Genomic DNA, 21,324 nt, shown 5'->3' with positions numbered 1-21,324 from the left:
AGAGCTCCCCCTGCTCAGTTTGAACTCAAGCAAATTCTCACTGAATTCTCATGAGACAGAGTAAGAAGGAAGGATATCAAAGAGCGGTTAATCCCGTGGACTAGGACTCAGGAGGCTTGGGTCCAATTCCTATTTCTGGCACAGCCTTCTTGTGTGGTCACTTAAATCTGTTGGTGCCTCAGTTCCCCGTATGTCAAACAGGAGTGATAATTTGGGCTGGCAACTTTCAGTGAAAGTTATTTCAGGGATCATGGAATTGTAGTTCACTTCTCTTGTCCCCATTCCCTTCGGAGGGCTGGGATCCTCAGCTTGACTATATCTCCCATAATGCATCATGGTTCCCCCCCTTCACTGGGTTAAGCTGTGCATCACAGAGTCCCTGCTCATCGTGCATTATGGGAGATCCCAGCCCCTAGAGGAGAACGGGGGCAAGAGGAGCAAACTGCAACCCCTTTAAGGCACTACAGCTCCCATTTTCAGCTGAAATACTTCAGTTTTCAGCCAACATTTTTCAACAGAACACAATTTTCTGTGGAAAGTGGACACTTTTCACAAAAGATGTCACTGAATCGAAAACCCAGGTTTCCACTGAAAACCAATTTCAACAGAAAATTTTCAACCAGCCCTCGTAATGATCCTTCCTTTGTCTTGTCTATTTAGATTGCAAGTTCTTTGAGGTAGGGACTGTCTCTGACTTTGTGTCCGTACAGCGCCTAGCACAATCAAGCCCTAGTTGCAGTTGAGGCCTCTATGTGCTATTGCAATAATAATAAATAATATTAATAATAATAATAATCTCTAAGCAACAACATCAAGATTTGGATCTGGGTACGTTGTGGATCCAAGTCTGTGCTAAAAGGGGAACCATGGGCTCACAGACTGCTTTGAGCTGAGCTAGAGACCATCTGATTATTCTGCCAAGTCTAAGCTATGAAATCAGAGTGCCTTCCTTTTGTTCGGGTGAACTCACACTGCACTTTTTTTTTTTTTTTTTTTTTTTTTTTATTAGAACAAGATTACAATAAAATGTTAACATACTACATCACTTATCCAGGCTATTCCCAAAAACCTGGCTAAAGATTCTGCTCTGGAAGTGACCTCTGTTTGGAGACATCTTTTAGGGAGACAACTTGGATCTGGGGCAGGGGTCGGCAACCTTTCAGAAGTGGTGTGTCGAGTCTTCATTATTCACTCTAATTTAAGGTTTCACATGCCGGTAATACATTTTAATGTTTTTAGAAGGTCTCTTTCTATACGTCTATAATATATAACTAAACTATTGTTGTATGTAAAGTAAATAAGGTTTTTAAAATGTTTAAGAAGCTTCATTTAAATTAAAATGCAGAGCCCCCCCAGACCAGTGGCCAGGACCTGGGCAGTGTGAGTACCACTGAAAATCAGCTCGTGTGCCACAGTCGGCACATGTGCCATAGATTGCCTACCCCTGATCTGGGGGATGGCTTGAGTCTGGTTCCATACTGCTTCAGAAACAGCAAACAGACTTCCACTATTTCCTGACCATAATTTCTTTCCCGACTTGCCTTCTTGAGCCAGAGTATCTCTCCGTGTGCTTGAGGACATAAAGCAAATTATCCAGCAGGATCAGGCAGAGATTAAAGCAGGCATTTCATAGTGTTTATTTTTAAACCAAGGCAAGAAAATTGAGTTCTTCCTTTTTTGAGACTCATTTCTCATCTAGCCATAGCAATTGCAATTAGGTGTATTTGAAGGGTGTCAGGAAGTTAATATATATATCAAATCTTTCATGTAACTTAGCATGACTTTAGCTGGGAACAAATATGCTTTTGCTGTGTTAAACAAGCATTAAGAACTTTTGGTTTTCACTGCCTCCTTGGACTCATAGGTGTTTGTTAAGGGATTAACAAAATGCTGCTTTCATAGCCGGGTAATCAGCCTGTTATGTGAAATTTATCTTGCTGTCCCAACACCCTTGACTAGGTCCTGTTGGAAAATGCAGTCACCAGCATAGCCCAAGCATGGCAAAGTCACATTTTCCCTCTTGCCGTCCTGTATGATGATGCTGGTTTCTCTGAGAAGCCCATTGGGAGAGCAAGCAGTGTGCAATTTGTCTGTAAACAATGGAGGCAGCAAAGTTAAATTGGTAGAGCAGGAGATGGGGAGGCAGGACACCTGGGTTCTAGTCTTAGTTCTGCCATTGATTCAGCATGACCTTGGCCAAGCTACACTGTGTCTCAGTTCCCCCTACTGCAGAACTGGTATTATAAAAACTGGGCACTTCAGAGGAGTTATGAGGCTGAATTAACTAATTTGTGAGGGGCTTTGAGATCCTTAGGTGTAAGTACAAAGTATTATTTTTAATATAACTGACCAGAGTACTGGTTCAGCTGAACAACTTAAATCAAAGACACCAAATCCTTCCACCAGCAAAACAGTAGGGCTTGAAAATTTGGAATGGGGAGGGAACCTGAATGCTGATAGGCTGATGAGGGTGTGTGTAGGATGCGGATGCCATGCAGAAATGCGCTTTTCAGGGTATGCTGTGTGGGGTGGCATAGGGGTGCATTCTGCTTACTTCCTTATAAACTAGATTCAGCGATAACGGAGACTCAGAGGGATTCTCATGGACCGTGAACAGGCATTTCATCCTAGTGAGTCTCATGTCTGCTAGGCACTCAGGGCCACCAGGTGCGTTGCTTTGAAAGCACAGTATGCTAGTCATGAACTACTGCCCTGCCTATAAGTCTGCAACAACTGCCAAGCCCCTGAAAAAACTAGGGCCAGTTCCGGGGACCCAGTTCTTGATAAGAGTCTTGCCTCAGCCAGGAGCTCAACATTTGGCTCCAGGAGCCTGCAACTTTAGATTATCTTCAGAGTAAAGTTCAGCTCTGAATCCTGACCTTAATGCTCTCAAAGTGCAGGGATGTTTGGATCCATCATAGAGACCGGGGGAAATTGTTAAATTCAGATCTGCCTCTGAACTTTCCCGAAGTTCCTTGCTGTTTGGATCTGGGGTTTTGATTCAAGCTCATCTCTAGTCCTGCCAGTTCCAGACAAAAAATGACCTATGTATTGTCAAACCAATTCAGACAGGTAGCCCACTAGTCTAATGGATTTCAGTCCCACCTGTGGATGTGCAGTAGCAGGGAAGAGAAAGGGGTGTTCATGTACATCCTGTGGATGAGATGCTCAGAGACACGGGCAGAGAATGGCCATGTGGCTAGTGCACACGACTAGGATCGGGGATCCAGCCACAACATTGCGTCTGATGAAGTGGATATTCACCCACGAAAGCTTGTGCTCCAATACTTGTGTTAGTCTGTAAGGTGCCACAGGACTCTTTGTAGCTTTGCCCTGGGGGCCTCTCTCTGCCATTTATGAAATGGGGGAGGAGGGGTATTACTTTCCTTCCTCACAGGGGACCTTAAGGCTTAATTCATTCATGTAGATCAGGTGCCTTAAGGGCCTCAAAGGAAAGATAACAAGGACAAAGCATCAATGTTGTTAGAGTGCCAGTCTGCCCATCACTGGTGAGTTGCCAGTCCGAAGAAGGTATTTTGACATGCTTAGCAGATCACCCCGGCGCCCCAGCCAGCACTCCCTCATCCCACACCAGGCTAGGACATGAGCCACTGCAGAACATGGGTGGTGCCTGTTGGGCCTGTCTGCATGCTCCCTGCCCTACCAGGCTCCAGCTCGTTGTAATGTGCAGCACTTCAGATGCTGTGAGTAGTGTCAGGCACGGTCTGAAACCAGCCGAGTCTATTCTGTTGGTCTAGGAGCAGGGAAAAGTTGTTGTCATGGACCTGACCTCTGGTGTCGGATACTGTCAGTCCTGTTCTTTACCCTGAAAGGCCCTGTGATGCTCTCACAGGATAGCAGTAACCCTCTCTCTCTCTCTCCTCATTTAAAAGGGCTCGAGTGCCAGAGGCCAAAGCGTCAGAACTCAAGCGACGACATTGAGGTCCTCTCCACAGGGACCCCGCTCCAGCAAGAAAGCCCAGAGCTGTATAGAAAAGGCACCACCCCTTCTGACCTCACTCCTGACGACAGCCCCCTGCAAAGCTTCCCTGCCAGCCCCTCCTCCACCCCGCCGCTAGGCCCCACCTGCAGGACCAAGAGCGCCCATTTCTCCAGACAGGTCTCAGTGGACGAAGAGAGGGGTGGGGAGATCCAGATGTTGCTGGAGGGACGAGGTGGAGACTACTTGAGACCCAACAGCTGGAATGAAGACAAAGCAGGCGGGACGCATGGCGTTAGAAGTGGGACTCTGCGCAGCAGTCATTTGGGATCTGCCTCCATTCCTGAAGATTACAGAGGCCGGAGTGGAGGACACAAACATATGGCCTCCAACCACAAGCAAAGAGAGAGGTGGACAGATTCCCCAGCCACAGTTTCTTGGACTTCCCACCACCGATCCCACAACCACAGCTCAGGGAGTGCCAAGTTGCTTGAGCTGGATGAGGAGAAGCTGAGCAATTACGAGATGGAAATGAAACCCCTTATGAGGATGGATTCTTATATGCAAGAGATTCACACCCAAAAAAGACACTATAGTAAAACAGGCCCCTGCAGGAGCCTGGCTGAGGACCACCGTGGGGAAGACCGGGGCTTTGGGGTTCAGAGACTGAGGTCTAAGTCCCAGAACAAAGAGAATTTCAGGCCAGCTTCCTCTGCTGAGCCCACAGTGCAGAAACTGGAAAATCTGAGGTTCGGGGACAAAGCAGAACCCCGGCTATTAAGGTGGGACTTAACCTTCTCCCCGCCACAGAAATCCTTACCTGTTGCACTAGAATCCGAAGAGGAAAATGGGGATGAGCTCAAATCCAGTACGGTAAGTAGACAAACTTGTGTTGTTGAACCTGACTCAGGAAGCAGATGCCAAGGTGAACCTGAGCTGGTTCAGAACCACTGTAGTGTTAGAAAGGTGTGGAAGAAAATTCACACCATGAGAAGAACTGCCCCCTCACCACCAACCACCTTTAGTACCTTGAATTCCCCCCGCCTCCCATTCTACACAAGGTATCAAGTACATTGAAAGGTGATTTTTGCAGCTTGCTTTACTGGCAAAATGTTTCTGGGGAAATGGCAAAATTTCCACATTGGGCAGGAGAGGGTATAAACAGGGAAATGTGATTTGTTCCAAGGTAAAATTTTGTCACAGTGAAATCCCAGCAGGACTAAGACTTGATCAAATGCATGAAACATTGCAAACCACCCTCCCTCCACCCAATAAAAACCCAGCACCCTCAGAAACGACAAAATAATTATCAGGTTCCTGCATGAAAATTCACGCAGCAAAAAAGAGCAGCTCCATGCAGCTCTTGTTGATACAGTTTATCAGTAGGCCTGTCAAACCCTTGTACTGGTCCAACAGTATGAAATAACCCAGTTGCAACATCTCTGTATTTGAATCCTTACCTCATGCCATTGCATCAATGTACAGTGATGTTATGTTGCTGCATCACAGTGTATCACTAAGTGTGATGCAATGTTCTTGTGCCATAATGTTGTTGCATTGCAAAGCCTGAAATAAATGTGATCCTTTAATTGTGCTATTCGACAGTCATGGAAGAGGCCCAAGAAAATTAGGACTGTTCTCTGAATTTCTGGATAAGGGATGATCCTGATTCTAGTTTAACTCTTGGGAGTGAGCTGCATAGCACTAAACACCCACAAATCCTATGGAAGTCACTAGGAGCGCGTAGGTGCTTTGTCTGGCCCTAAATATCTGCAGGGAGATGGGCCTAAACAACTGATCTGTTAGCACCAATGCACAAAAAAAAAACAATGTCACAAAAGCTAAAAGTGAAATCCAGCCCTTGTTGTGGGCTAGGCCCTAGCGGGTGACGTTACTTATTCACACAAACCCAGTACATCATATACTCCCCCAGAGTTAGGCAAGCTTCTGCGGTTCGCAGGAGCTGAACCCAACCTACATGCTGGAGATATAGTTACTATATAGATCACACACGCAGGGAACTGGCACTCAAACCCTGGCTTCAGATCTAAACAAACATCAATACAAGACAGTTATTACTGACTAACTAGCAGTTACAGCCTGGATGTAAAGATGCACAGACAAGCCATTAGAATGCACATCATATTTCTAAGTGCTGTAACTGTGAAGCAGCATGTTCAGTTTTCTCACATTCATAACCAAGGGTGGAACAGATGGTGAAGGTTTGAGTTGAAGTTAATGAAATACAGAGTGATAGATGATATGTGGATTTAAATAACCCATGTTGCTGGCGACTCTTTGTTCTAGAAAGTTTTGCTGCATTAACAGGATTTGATTCCAGGGGCATGGACAGGAAGGGAGTCATCAGCAAGAGCTTGTTGAGTGAGTCTATCTAGGACACAAAGCATCACCCATCCACAGCATAACAACAATACAATGTTGCATACATATAGCTTATTGCACCTTCAAGGATCTCCAAACATTTCACCAGCATTAGGGAGTTTAGCCTCAGTTTACCCAAAGGTAGCCATGTGTGATTAACTCCATTTTACAGATGAGAAAACTGAGGCACAGAGCAGTTAAGCCCCTTGTCCAAGATCACACAGTAAAGCAGTATCAGAACTAGGAAAAGGACATAGCACCTTTTAGCTCTGTGCCATCAGAGCCACAGAGTTAATGAATGGGAACCCCAAACCTGTGCAAAGCATTGCCGCTCTGGATTTCCCAGACAGGCTTTAAGTTCTTCAAAGCAGGTTTAAGTCCATCCAGCCTCCCCAGAGCACAACTTAGGGTGCCAGTTTTAGACAAGCCTTCCTATTTCCAGGAGGCTGCCTCCAGCATGTGGACAGCCCGGATGCAGAGCCTCCTGGTAGAGAGGTTTTGCAAAAGGCAAACCACAGCTCCTGCAAAAGTCTGAGCGCTCCCACGCACCGGCCACGCTTTCCTGCCATCCTCAGCATTGCCATTTGTGAAGCTGTTTTCTGAAAAGGACATTTCTCATCTCAAAGACAGCTGGACCACTTCCGAAAGCAGAAGAAAGGGATGCTGTTCGTTGGGCAGGTCTATTTTTTACCTACCTGGAACATCCTTGAGCATCACCCTTGCAAGACAGAGGGTTTTAAAAAATAATCAACCATAAACCAGCTCCGCATGAGCCGCTAATGAAACCAGAATACCGGCTCCTAGTTGCAGCAGCCTCTCTCCTCTGGATGATCAGTCCAGAGCCAGCCCAGCTCAGTAATGACCACAAGTAATGACCATCCAATAGCTATTGGGTGCCTATGTGAAGTGAACAGGGTGGGTTCAGGTCAGTTCCCAGCGAAGGCATTATCACAGCTGGCACTAATCCCACCCCTTGTTATTAGCATTATAGGCGCGCCCAAGGGGTTGAAGTGCTGTGAAGGCTGTGCCTTCCGTCTAGATGTGATCCTTCCAGGCCAGGGCTGAACAACAGTGTGTGTGAGGAGGGGAGAGGCGGGGGTTGGGAAACATGCGCTGCTTTGGCGTGTGCTTTCTTTGGGTAGTCAGGGGATTTCAGTCTTCAGGGCTCTCAAGCCAGTACTCAACTCATATGAAAAATTTAAAATAAAAGTTTAAAAAAACCTTGATGTTTCTGCGTGTGTGCGGACCTGCACACGCAGACCAACCTCACATCAACATGCAGTAGATTGCCACCATTTGGGCAGAGGAATATAGACATGGAAAAACTTTTTCACTAGGAGGGTAGTGAAGCACTGGAATGGGTTACCTAGGGAGGTGGTGGAATCTCCTTCCTTAGAGGTTTTTAAGGTCAGGCTTGACAAAGCCCTGGCTGGGATGATTTAGTTGGGGATTGGTCCTACTTTGAGCAAGGGGTTGGACTAGATGAGTCCCTTCCAACCCTGATATTCTATGATTCTATGGATGGGCGAGTACTGGCACCTGTATCGTCAAGTTGCAGGGACCATATGATGCAGAAATCTGTCCTGCATTTGGGTGGTCCATAGCTTTCTGTATCCTCTGGACCAGTCTTTGAAAAAGAGAACTAACCTTTGGGGAGGTATGGAGGAAGAGAGAGTTTTTAAAATGCCAGCAGCCCTTTTACTCATCAACACAAAATTCATCATATTTTTAGGAGGGGGAGAATAAATACATGACTTGAGTTGCAAAGGGGGTGAACATCTGCATCTCCCAGGCAAGCTAATGAGTGCTCTGGGACCTCAGTCAGGCCAGAATTCAGACATGAACTGATACCAAAAAGTTTCATTTGACTATTGTAATTTAGCAGGAATGATCACATTTATTTAGATGAAGTGCTTACAAGGACAAATTCTGGTCTCACTGAAGTCTATGACAAACTGCCTGTTGATTTCAGCAGGCCCAATACTTGGTCCTTTGACATTCTCCTTTCACAGATGTTCGTTAGTAAAGCCCTGTCCACTTTTGGGTACAACCCATGCTACCAAAAATCTGTGTTCACCTCTAACACATTTGCCCTCACCCTTAGACATTGTCAGATGCTGGTTTGGTTTTCTCAGTTATTTGCTAAAATCTTGTCTTATTTCAAACTACTTAAGGACAACTACTATGGTCAGGGCTGGCTTGAGCTTTTTTGCCGCCCCAAGCAAAATAAATAAATAAAACATCAGCCGCAGGGAGCGTGTGGAGGGTGGTCAAGGCAGCTCACAGGGGGATGAAGGGCGGCGCGTGCCCGCTCCTTCCACCCATGGGCAGCCAGGCGAGAAGAGCTCCCCCCTCCAGCCTTGGGGTGCCTCTCCCGGGGACTGCAGAAGGTGCTGGCTCAGCCGCTGCTTTAAGGGTGGCTCAGCCGGGCTGGGCTCACAGCAGCACGGGAGGCAGAGGCCGGTGCAGGTGGTGGGGAGTTGCGCGTCCCGGGAAGCCCGGCGGCATGGTGAGCGGTGGGGATCGCTAGTTCTGGTCTGTGCCCCTGCAGGTCTGGGCTGGGACTGGCAGAGCACAGGGAGCCGGCTAGGGGCTCTGGAGCTGCAGACCGGGCTGCCAAAGCAAAAAAAACAAAAAACAAAAACCATGGCAGGGCTGCCAGAATGTGCCGCCCCAAGATTGACCGGAATGCCGCCCTTTACAACGTACCACCCCAGGCACATGCTTTCTCATTTGGTGCCTAGAGCTGGCCCTGACTGTGGTCCTCAGTGGAGCCAGATCCTCAGTGAAGGTTATGGGAGTTTTGTTTGATTAAAGACCACAGAAATGTCCCTGTTAAACTTCAGCTACCGGCAAGGCATTATAAACAGAAAGAGAAAGAAATTCCAGTGGCAGCCAGGTTTTGGTTTTTTAAGAGGCACATTCTCTATTGAGATATCCTAAGCATGTTTCACTGTCATTGGGGAAAGTGAAAGGGAGCCAGCCAGCCTGTAATTAGCACCTCTGTGCTGAGGTATCACAGTGGAAGTGATGGGGGTGTCAGTGAAGGCTGCTTGGCCAGGTATTGAGCCAGGGGGAGGATACCTGAGAGGAGAAGGTGATATGAGTCAATGCATAAAGGGAGAAGGAAGCGGGGCGGATGGAATCCAGCAGCTCTCCCCAGAAATAGAACCTCCCGGCCTACGTAGGTGACAAATGTTCCTTTCTCGGCTCTTTCAGGGGCTTTCAAAGTATTTTAAAGGGATTGCACCTCGGGATGGAGAATTTGCATCTGAAAACTTAGTCACCTTGAGTCCCAAAGAATATGAAACAAGTGATAAAAATAGCAACCGGTTGCTGCCTCCGTAATGAACTAACACCCACTCCCTGCGCCAACAGAGACTCTTTCCACCTGATGTTTAGGAAGACAGGCCACTGAGAGGGAATCTCTGCTAGCTGCTGCTCGTAAAGGACTCTTCCCACCCCCCACCCACCACTGTCATTTGGCAGGTTGGGCTGGTCAACGAGAACATTGTTTGGACTCTGAATGGCTGTTCAGTTCACTCACATTTGTATCTCTGCCTGGGCCTAAACCAATGCCCTATGAAATCTATGGAAAGACTTCCACTGTCTTCCAGGCCATTGGCTTAGTCCCCTTATCTGCTATACATCCCCCAGAATGCCCTGGTTTAGGGCTTCTCTATGAGCTCCCTTTAAAGCTAGTGGATACTATGTCACAGCGACTACACACAACAAACTATAAAATTATAAAAATCACAGAAACGTAGGGCTGGGAGGGACCTCAAGAGGTCATCTAGTCCATCCCCATATGTTAAGGCAGGATTAAGGGTATTTAGACATCCCTGATGCATCTGCCCAACTTGTTCTTAAAAACCTCCATTGATTGGGAGGGCACACATAACTTGTTTCATTGTTTAACTGTCCTTAAAGTTAGAAAGTTTTTCCTAATACCAAATCTAAGTCTTCCTTGCTACAAACTAAGCTCATTACTTCTTTTTCTCCCATCAGTGGGCATGGAGAACTATCCATAAAACTATCCATAAACTGCCTCTGCATAAAGTGCTGTCAATGCACAGAGCAAACACAGGGGGAGGAGGGGAGGAAATACTGTTTTTTCCTCTAATCTCTTTCATGTACAGCCATCTCAGGGATTACTTGTAACAACTCTAGGTAAATAGTTTTCAGACAGAAGTGTGATGTTCAACTTGACATTGTCCTTTTAAAACCCTTTTGATATCAGGAGGCCTTTGATGTAGCTGAAGGATTTAGCCTCATTTTTATTGTCATTGTCATCGTGTATGTGTTTTAGTCTTTTCGAGGTGAATATTTAGAGATGGGCCTCACCCAACCCCTGACTATGAACACTCCCCGACCCCCACACCAACCATGCAATAAGTGAGATCCAGATCTGGATCTCAACTTCATGGATGGCTCCTTTTCCTGCTAATTCAACAGACTAAAATCCTGGATCACCCCCAAACTTCGGAAACATTGGCATTTGGATCTAGAACCTGCAGCTCACATCCAGCTCTACAGATCTTCATAACAAGGGCATGTAGGTCACGCTGGCAGAACGTGCAGGTGCACTAATACATACAACCCTCATAAGTAGGATGGAATTACACTACATTTGCACACACACACACAGACACACAAATGTCACAGGTACAATTTAGGAGCACGGGTTTGAAAATGTAGCCCCTTAATCTGTTCTTGTTTTATTGTAAAAATCTCCAGGATGACTTTTTTTAGATTAAAATTTTTTATGTAAATAAAACATATTCTCACATATATAAAAATGCATATTATGTAAGGCTCTCGTCCTGTGATGTGCTGACTTCATTGGGACTCGAGGGTACTCAGCACCTTGCAGGATGGGTCCCCAAATATATAATAGCTGTCATGGCTTCAGGGCTTAATCCCTAAAGGCTGATGGGATTTTTTTCAATGAGAATTTTTTCTGAGTGAGGACTGCAGGAGGATCAAATTTCTATTATCTCTAGATTCTGACCTATCAGCTTCTACTACTTACACGGCTCCCATTACTTCCGGAGAAACACACCGATTCACCATACCCCAGACAGCCCTTCCTATAACCAGGCAAGAGAGAGGATGTGGACTCCATAAAATACACAAGAGACCTTGCTATGCCAAGCCATTAGTCTGGGAGGTGCTCAGACACACAGGTGATGGGCATCAGTACAAATCCCATAGAATGGCAGACAGTGTTTCTTACTGAGACCATAAACCATAATGGATCTGCTTGCCGTCTAAATACGCTCTGCTGCAGTATTATATGGCTTTTCAGTAATGCCCTATTTTATTGTGCACTGGTGCCAAGTGACTGCTTCTTTTATGTAACTACATTTGGGGCCAGATTCTCTTCTTGGTTACTCCTGTGCTCACTTACTGGCGTTCCTCTTTGCATGGGTGTAAATAAGAATTTACCTCCATGTTTTACTTGGTAAATGCTCTTTAACTACTTAGCAGGGACTTGTTCCTATAGATTGAACGGGGTCTACTATTCAGCAAAAATGACATCCAGCTGCTGATTTTTCAGCATTTTCCCAGTGCTGGGGCTTTCTGCTGAGCAGCATCCTTGATAATTACACTCAAGAGATCCCAGAGGGATTCCTAGGTAACCGCACTACAGTTTCCATGGCAGAGATAACAAAGGTCGGACTATGTGATAACAAATAACAATGGATTGTTAATATTTTAATTAACAATGCTGCGGTTTTATTTGTGAGGTACATCTCCCTAGCCCCCCATATTCCCAGAACGATGCTTGGGTTGCTGTACAACAGTTAGAAACAAACAGGATAATGAGACAGAAATTATGGTGCTTAGATACTGCAGTGATGAGATTATTAATACATTGATACTGCAGACAGATTGGAAGCTCCGTTCAAAACATAAAGTTTACCAAAATATGATTAATTATTATTTCATAGCAGGGGTCCATTTTATTTCTCACCGAGCCCCCCTCTTGATCCATAGCCCCAGTGCCTGGGAAGTCATGAGTTTAAAAGCCAAAGACCTGATTGTCACTAAGGCCCATTTACACCTCTCTGGCAGTAATAGAATTTACCCCTCCTTCCACACCCCTTTACACTGCCAGGGAGAAGTAAAGAGGTCTTCATATAAATGAGAATCAGGCCCCCGAGCTGTTCAGCTGCCTCACCTTCTTGCTGAAATTTACCATCCCCAGCGTGGAAAGGCGAGTGAGTGAAAGGAGGCTCAATATAATAATTCCCTTCTGAGGATGTGGTCAGCCAGCTATTCACCCTGCATGTAGTTACACTGCTACTTCATGGTAGAGCAGAGTCTGGAAATCTGTGCATTGATGCTGGGCTGTGGAGTGAAAATTTGAAACTGTGCCCTGACTTTACAAGGGATATGGACTGGAAATTATAAACAACCCCTTGCAGCTCCTGGCGTCAGTGCCTAGAACCAGCACATCTCTCTCTACCGTTCTGCGCAGTGGCTCTTTGTAGGTGCTGTGATAAAGTACTATGCCCTCAAATGATGTGTGAGTCCTAGCTGCAAAACAGCTCGGGCTCTGGAGTCCCATCTCCCCAAAGTCTGTAGGCGTGTCAGTCCCAAGTTTTTATTTGGGCTTGTCTCTCAATCGAATGATCAGTTACCACATAGCTGAAGTGGGGCAAGACTTAAATAAAATGCTACTGAGCGGCTAGAGCTGTGTGTGGTGTCTCAAATCACAAGGCCTCAAGGTAAAAGGGATTTTTGCTTTTGTCTCAATGTGGGTTTCCCTTGTTAAAGGTCCAGCGTGGTCGACAGTGCAGTGAAGTCACTTTATCTGCTGGTTCTAAAACATTGCCGTTCACGGGAGTTTACCAACCTGTTGCCAGCTTGAGGACAGGCCTGAATTTCCTCCAGGGCTCACTCACATCAGAGTGTTTCATCTTCCTCCAGGGCACCAGAGAGGAATCAGGCAAGATGGCACATATCCCAGGACAGTCAGCTTCCCGTGATTGCAGGGGATGGGAAGGGGATGAGTAGATCTTTGGTGGAGAGTAAAGCACAAAGCTGTCTAATCAGAAGCCCAGGCATAAGCAGCATTTAAAAGTTTATAACTGGAGCTGAAGCAAAAGCCTGGAAGGTCACAAAGCTTTTTATTAGATTAGCCAGCATATTATCAGAAATCTGGCCCCTCTGCTAAGACATTCCAACATCTTTACAATGGGTGGGCCATTCTGAGCTGAGAGATCACTACATGGATAGTCCTTTTTTGGAGTTAGGTCAGGAGGGGTAGAGAAAGGGCAAATGTGAAAAGCAAAGAGAAGCTGTAGGCTGAAAGGATGTCAGACATCGGCTGCCCCCTTTGCAAGGAATCCCCAAAGACAACTGGACATGCAGAGGTGATTTTTAAACCCAGCTCACCTGTTCCACAAGCTCACAGACCTCTCACGGGCATGACTTTGGTATCCCTGTGCACATGTTAAGGGCCTAATCCTGCAGCCCTTATTCAGGTAAAATTCCAATCAACTTTCCCTTGAACTCCATGATTTCCATTGGAGTTTGGTCTCAGGAAGGACTGCAGAGTTATGTTTTCTCGCATTTAAGAAGGGAAAGCTCTGGTGACCAGAGAATTAAGTAATGCTTAGGTGAGCCACATCTGGTCCTGTTCTATGACTCTGCTCAGGGAGATGAGAAAGAAGCACACAGAGGGTACCACATGCCATCTACCTGAGCAGCATTCAGACTGGCAGGCTGGCATGTAAGTTTGCCTCCTCTATGTGGTTGATTTGACCTACTAGACCGAGCACCTGAATAGGAAAAGAGGCAGAAACACTGTCACTTGGGACATTTAAATGGAGACTGGACCAAAGGCTAGAGAATGTACACTAGGGAGCCATCCTGCACTGGCTGACGGGTGGCTGAGACCCAGTGGGTTTTTGCATCACTGCGCTGCCCTGCCAGCAGAAACAACCAGATTGATAACCATCAGCAGCCTATTATCCTATTGATCCTAGGGGAAAGCACAGGAAACCCAATAATCCTTTGAAATGGAGCTAGTACAGTGAATAACATTCTGCATCACAGTATTTAGCCTCGCTCCAACTTGGCAGCAAGCAGGGAAGGAATTCGGCACCCAAAAGGATTGGCTTAGCACAGGCAAAGAGATTTGCACAAACCTGTCCAGAGCAGCTACCTGGCTGCCAGGAGGCTCCCTCAGAAATCCTTCCATTTCGTTGGCTTCCTTTGACCTTGTTGCTATGCAACAGCATATGCCTTTCCAGCAAGCTTCAGCTTTTCAAAGGAGAGCCCCGTTCTCCCTGTCCTCCTCCCCCTAGGCCCCCACCTCTCCAAATGTGAAATGAATCAAGCAGCTCCGGAGGAGAAACGATCTCTGTCTCGCAAGGAGGTTTTTAAATAGATCTGCACTGTGGTACAAAGACTGGCTTAATGAGGGCATCCACCCCGCCTTGTTACAGTGGGAATAGGCAGATGAGCCTTGTTACAGTGAAGAAGGGAGGGGAAGAGGGAGAAGCAGGGAACTAATTGCACCTTTTCATGAAATAAACAAATCTATATAATTAAAATGACTATGAATGGGGGCCGTTCAAGGCCTCTGGCTTTCCTACTATGTATGCCATTCCCTGTGCTACCCAACTGCAGCAGCTTAGACAAAGGTGCCAGCTAGTCCATCCAGTGCTCGCCACCTCCATTTTTGCACTCTAGCCTGCTCAGTACTTGGATTTTTCCGAACGATGTTGGTAGAGGCAAGCAGCAGTGCCACACCGCAGTCCCACGCAGAGGCTTAGCATTAAAGGAGGGAGCAGCAGCCTAGTGTGCCAAGCACAGAAGACTGATGTCCAAGCGCTGGCCCATCTCTAGGGTGTGTTGCACCCTGCATGGGAGCTCACACTTATTAGACAACCAACTCTCTGAAGAGACCACCCAAAGTGTCCCAAAACATAGTGAGTACGATTCTGCGCCATCTTTTTTAGATCGTCACCTCAGATAGGCACCTGGTTTTAGCTGGTCCCTTAAGGCAGGATTCACCATGTACATGACAGGAGGGAATCCAAGCTCAGGTGCTGTCCTCACTTATTGATCCACCAAGTATAAGCTTCCTCAGTCAACCTCCCGTCATGGTCACAAGTTGGCACCAATTCACTGGATTGTCCAATGCCCCGGATTGTCCAATGCCCCCCTTTTGAGAACCGAATGAGGTGTCTCATACTCTATCAGCTTTGTCCTCACTGCACAGTAACAAGGATTGGACTGCCGGGGGCTGCATCTGGCCCTTGGGGTGCACATAGCATGCCCCTAGCTGAACAGAATTGGTTTATATCATGAAGAAGACAACAACAAGCTCCTCTGAGGTCTCAGAAGCTGACTTTGCATTGAATTATACACGGACAAAAGCCAGGTGGGGGTAGAGATCCTATGGTTAAAACAAAGCCCTAGGAGTCAGAACATCTGGGGTCATTTCCTGGCTCTGCCACAAACCTGCTGTGTGTCTCTGTTTCCTCACGTGTAGAATCCTTAACCTGCCTCAAAAAGGTGGCAGTGAAGCAAAAGTCACTAACGGTTGGAAAGTGCTTTGCAATTCTTGGATGGAAGGTGCTACCTAAGTGCAAAGTACTTATTTACTCCTCCCTCAGCCTGTTTTGTCTCATGCTTAGAGGTGCCCACAACTTCAGTGGAAGTTACAGGTGCTCTGCACCTCAGCAAACCATGCCCTGCTGGGTTACAGTATAATTACAGATTTTGACCCTTCCTACCAACAGTTGGCTAACCACCAAATTTCAACATGCTTTGTAACTCCTTTCCTTCTCTTTCTCTGTTCTAGGGCTCGGCTCCCATTCTGGTAGTCATGGTGATCTTACTGAACATTGGCGTCGCCATTTTGTTTATTAACTTTTTCATCTAACTCGAGACTGTCTTGTTTGCAAAAATAAGAATTACGTGTACGAATGGGGGGGAAAAAACCAAACAAAAAAATCAAAAAAAGGGAAAGATCATAACTTGAACTGTCCTATGACAACTTCCAAGTCTTTTCACAGAAGAACAACAAATGATTGAGTCTCACTCACAGTTTGCCTTTTTTTCTTGGGTAATGTTTTTTGGATTTTAGCCAAAATTCTTTGCTTGTACAACACTATGCTGTGTGGCATGCCAGAATGCTAACAACTCTCTGACCCTCCCAGCACCAGAAAGGATGAGACAGGATCCCAGCAAAATAAAAGTCAGTTCTTTTTCCCCCTCCAAAGTAAATAAACAACAAAAATTGCAAAATGGAGGTAACAGGGTGGGCAGATGGAACAGGGGCACAAAGGCGGGTGAATGAGTCTCTGGTGTAAACACTCAACCTCATTGTTGTGAAGTTGACCTGGGGGGAAATCTCATTTCACCCATCCTCCTCAAACCCCCCCGCCACACAAAAAAACCCTCTTTTTTCTTCCCCTCTCTGCTACCAGGAAAAAAAAAAAAGCAGGAATGAAGAGGAGAAAAGGAGGTGCTTAGGGAGGAGAAGAGGCCCCCCTAAGTACAGAGGATAGAGGATGAAGGAAAAGTGGCCCATTTTTGTTACAATTTAAAAAAATTCTGACGCAATCAGCATTTTGCTCAGTTCTGGTGTAGTGAGCGGGGGGAATTACAAGGTGTAAATATCGTACTTGCTGCCACCCTCCCATCCTCACTCAGCCGGAGCAAAACCACCCAAAGCCACCCTCTTTCTGTTCAAAGCTGATTTCTCCTGGCTACAAATCTGCCCTTTCCTCCCAACTCTCCCCATAAATTGCCTTTTAGCTTATTACAACCCAGCTCCCCCATACACACACATCAGAAGCGGTGATACTAAAACAATCACCAGGTATCTCATCCTGAACTGTAACCACACCTACACAACACCACCAGCGTTCACACAGAATGCAAGGAAGCTGTCTGGTGGGAGATTCGATTCTGATCCAGCAAAGGACATCTGGGGAGGAGCATTGCAACAGCTGCAGGAGCAGAGCAGTGCGGCTGAGCATGCCTGTTACATCTCGCCATGGACCGCTTCAGACATCATGCTTAGGCTCTGAGCATGTAGTATTTTTGCACTTTGTATGCAGGATGTATATTCCAGCTTCCGACATGTCCCTGTAAAAAAAACGTCATTGGCAACGGCAGCCTTTAAGGATGTATTCTTTTCTATACGTCACTTAATTTTGTTCTTTTTAACATCTTTGTAATGGAAGTGGCCTACTGAGGTGCCTTCCAATCCTACCCTTCTATAAGTCTATGCCTGCCTTGATTTTTTCCCCATCCCTCCCACCCCCGCCCCAATAATACACATTCATTAAAGATGCAGTACCCCAGTCCTGAGCTGTTATGGTCGCAATGATAAGAGCATGGTTTTAGCTCAATTGCTTGGAAATTCCTGAAGTCCTGTTGCATTCCAAAAACAATGTAACTGTTTTCCCTGCCTACCTCCATCCCCAAGACCACATGCAGTCTGTCCTTGCCTGATACGTCAACTGTGCACTTCAAAGGGTTAACTGCCTCTCTCTGATACAGGATATATCAGAACCCTCTCTGACCCACAATTACACCAACTGCAAGTCCATTGGAAAAAGAGGGGTGGGGGAGTCATGAGGGTCATATATGGCCCAAATACAAACCTAGATTTTATCTGTGACCAAATCCGTCTCGTCATTTTACATACAGGGTGTTGGATACAACCTGACTTGTGGACTTGGCTTTGCTTTGCTTACATTTTAGCTGTTTCTCTGCTAACTTTTCAGCAGATTTCTTTATTACACTGCACTGGATTGCTCTATTTTTAACCAGAAATAAACTAAAGATTAGCGCATGTGCCAGTTAAATTCGGTTCTTTTTCTTAAACGGCCACGCTCATTCCGTCTTGCCGTTTTCTTTCCTTTGCTTGTTGGTTTTCCTTTCTGGGTAGAAGGTGTGGGATGGAAGGAATGAATGGCAGATAATGCGAGCCTAGTGACCTTTCTGATCATTTTGTTTCCAGGGGAACAGTCCATCTTTTTTGTCCATCTTCATTTTTTTCCCCCATTCATCTTTTTTACTATTGAACGGTTGCTGCAGACCTTAAGTGAACCAAATAACGACATAATGTAATTGCAGCCCTAGGAAATCATACATGTGTTTTGTAATTCTGTTTGCAATTCTTTGTAAAGATTCTAGAGAACTTTTTTTGTACCTTCCAGTAAGTGCATGACACACAGATACCTACAGAAGCCGGTTACATATTTAAATGCAAACACAGTACAATATTTAGATATGTATAAAACAGCACAAAAATGCATATCATTATCAAATAAAAGTACTAGTGGTTTCATGCCTAGGTTTCTCACACTGGTTACTGCTTTTCTTTCAGACCTCCAAGGAATCAATATATGGCTACCCCAAATTCAACCTAACTCTGTTTGTCTTTTATCTCTTGGTTTCTCCCTTTGAAGCACTTGGCATTGGCCACTGTCAGAAGACAGGATGCTGAGCTAGATGGACCATTGGTCTGACCTACTATGGCCATTCTTATGTTCTAGTTTCTATGAGACTAAAAATTCAGTCAAGCCAAGTGTCTAAGATTCAGTGGGTCTGAAAGACATCTGAAGATTAATATTAATTGGTTCCTAAACAATGTGATTAAAAATAATGATCCCTTGATTAATCGAGGTGAGTTGAGCAATCTGTCTTAGCTCTGTGCTTTCACATCCACACAGAGTCAAAAATATTATTGACAAGTAGCCCAAAGAGAGAAACAACTGATTGTACTCTCTCTACCACATAAGTACTGTGTTCATGGCTCTCTCTCTCTTTGGTATGTCTAAGACAGGCATCACCATAGTATCTAGACACCACATCCATATATACTCTCTCTCCATGCTGTTTTACATGTACACACTCACATGCATAGCTAGACAGATGCATGCAAGCAGCTGGGTGATTCTGAAGACAATTGACTTTGCTTTTCAGTCTTAGGGAACATCTCATTTTCCTAAGGAGGAAGTTGCAGTTATATATTTAAAAGCAATCCAACCTCATGTCCTGAACCTGCCCTCAAGCTGCAGGAATGGACCAAGCTCCCCAGCCACATCCCCCACCCAGATGCATGTGGTTTCCTTCCTGGACTCTAGAAAGGCTACCTTCATCTCTCACCTGGACCACCAGTGGATCATTGTGAAGTTAAGTCTTTCAGAGAAGAGTAAGAAAGAAGGATACAAAAGTCCCCCGGATTGGCTTAGCTCTAGTCCATCTGGCTGTTCTTTTTCCTCAAGGAACCATCTGGATTGACAAGGTCCCTTGGAACGTGTAGTAACATCCCATGGCTCATTTCACACAGCCCTATGACATGGAGTCACCCACTCAAACCACTGACAATTGCACGCTGTTGAAACAAACTTTTCATTTGTTCTCTTGCCAAGGTCCCTTGCTCTACATGCTAATCAGTTACCATGCTGATACAGCTAAAGGGCCCTGAAGAAATTGGATGTGGTTGGACTGAGCTGCAGGAGGGAAAAAAAGCTTAATATGAGTGTGTAGCTTAAGTAACTGAGGGCCTGATTTTCAGAGAGGCTGAGCTCCTGCAGCTCCCAAATTATTGCAGCTGGAGTGGTGGATGCCTCGGCACTTCTGAAAATCAGGTCCTCGCTGAATTGCAGGGAACGGTGTTTAGTCTATTACTATTGTTTTTCCTCTCTGACCCACACTGTATATCTCTCTGGCAAATCCAGCTCTGAACCCAACTTTGGAACTATTACTGAAGGCAATGCTGTGCGTGGGACCAACACGTGGTGGGCATTGGAGACATGCATTGTAAATAAGAGATCCATAATGTGCATCAGAGGAGAGAGTGGTTCCCTTCACTCATAACCTTGTCTCAAACCTCATGATTCCTTAGAGGTCCTTTTTCCTTCATATTTTATTCCTCTTCATATGAATCCACTTCAGGTTCCAACAACACAGGTAGCAACCATTCTGGTATTTAACTTTAGTGTCGATATCAGCTCATTTTTCCAGGGTATGGATAACTGTGTAATTATCACACTGACCTAGGATAACTACCATGGCCAATGAATCCTATGGTTATCAGATGGTGTCCAAAGGTCCAAATACAGAATACGCCTAGGAGCATTTGTGCCTTATAGGAATAGAGCCTTACCCATCCCCCACCCTTTATTACTTCTTAGAGCTCGCTTTGCATGGCCTAAGGTGGTGGTGGTAGTTTTTTGTCCTTCAGGGTGTAAAGGTGCCCAAATGCTTGGCTGTTGCTGAATGGTATTAGTACAGCCAGGCATAGTGCACCAGCCATGCAGCAGAAAGTAAATGGCCCAGCCTATCCTGGCACTGGTGGGCTGTAGGGCCATTTTCGTACATGATCGTGGCACAACCTGTGAAGTAATGGAGCAGTATGGATTTTGGCAGCCCCAAGGAGGGCCGGTTCCACATGTGTTGTACTGGTGACCCCTTTCACACAGCAAGCCTCTGAGTGTGACATCTGCCCCCCCGCCCAAAATTAAAACAAACATTATTATAATATATATATTATCATAATATAATGCTGGTGGTGAAGCAGGGTTTGGGGTGGGGGGTCATGAGCTGTCAGTCTCCATGTAAGAAACTCGTGATCCCCTCAGGGGTCACAACCCCCAGTTTGAGAACCCCTGTGTTAGAGGATAATTGGTTACTTCCTGCCTACACCACTGGCAATTTTAAAATCATGATTAGATGTTTCGTTAAAAACTCTGCTCTAGGAATTATTCTGTGGATGTTCTCTGGCCTGAATTATGCAGGAGGTCAGACCAGATGATAGCAATGGTCCCTTCTGTCTTCCAAGTCTCTGAACAGGATCTCCTTTGTCAGTGTCAAAATATACCCATGCACGCTCTCACTCTTTTCTGGTTGCTACCCTCAATCTGTATTAAATGGACTTCTGTTGTTCATATGGTATGGAATGCAGGACCCTGCTACACTTTCCCGATGACAAGCTGGCATTGAGTTAAGGAGCTCCATAG

At 45.7% G+C, this 21,324-nt stretch overlaps 1 protein-coding gene across 1 annotated transcript in view; it reads left to right on the top strand.

Moving 5' to 3' along the window:
* Positions 1-20,793, top strand: part of JPH3 (junctophilin 3) — a 120,244-nt gene extending 99,451 nt beyond the window's left edge. The window contains exons 4-5 of the mRNA XM_050922600.1: positions 3,894-4,813; positions 16,146-20,793. Of these exons, the coding sequence (XP_050778557.1) occupies positions 3,894-4,813; positions 16,146-16,226 (1,001 nt within the window). The 3' untranslated portion in view covers positions 16,227-20,793. The remainder of the gene's footprint in view (positions 1-3,893; positions 4,814-16,145) is intronic.
* Positions 20,794-21,324: the final 531 nt, after the last annotated feature.

This window comes from Gopherus flavomarginatus, chromosome 14 (assembly GCF_025201925.1).
Source record: "Gopherus flavomarginatus isolate rGopFla2 chromosome 14, rGopFla2.mat.asm, whole genome shotgun sequence".
Classification (NCBI taxonomy): Eukaryota; Metazoa; Chordata; order Testudines; family Testudinidae; genus Gopherus; species Gopherus flavomarginatus.
The sequence above is the reverse complement of the archived record's forward strand: the minus strand, read 5'-3'. Positions and strand labels throughout refer to the sequence as shown.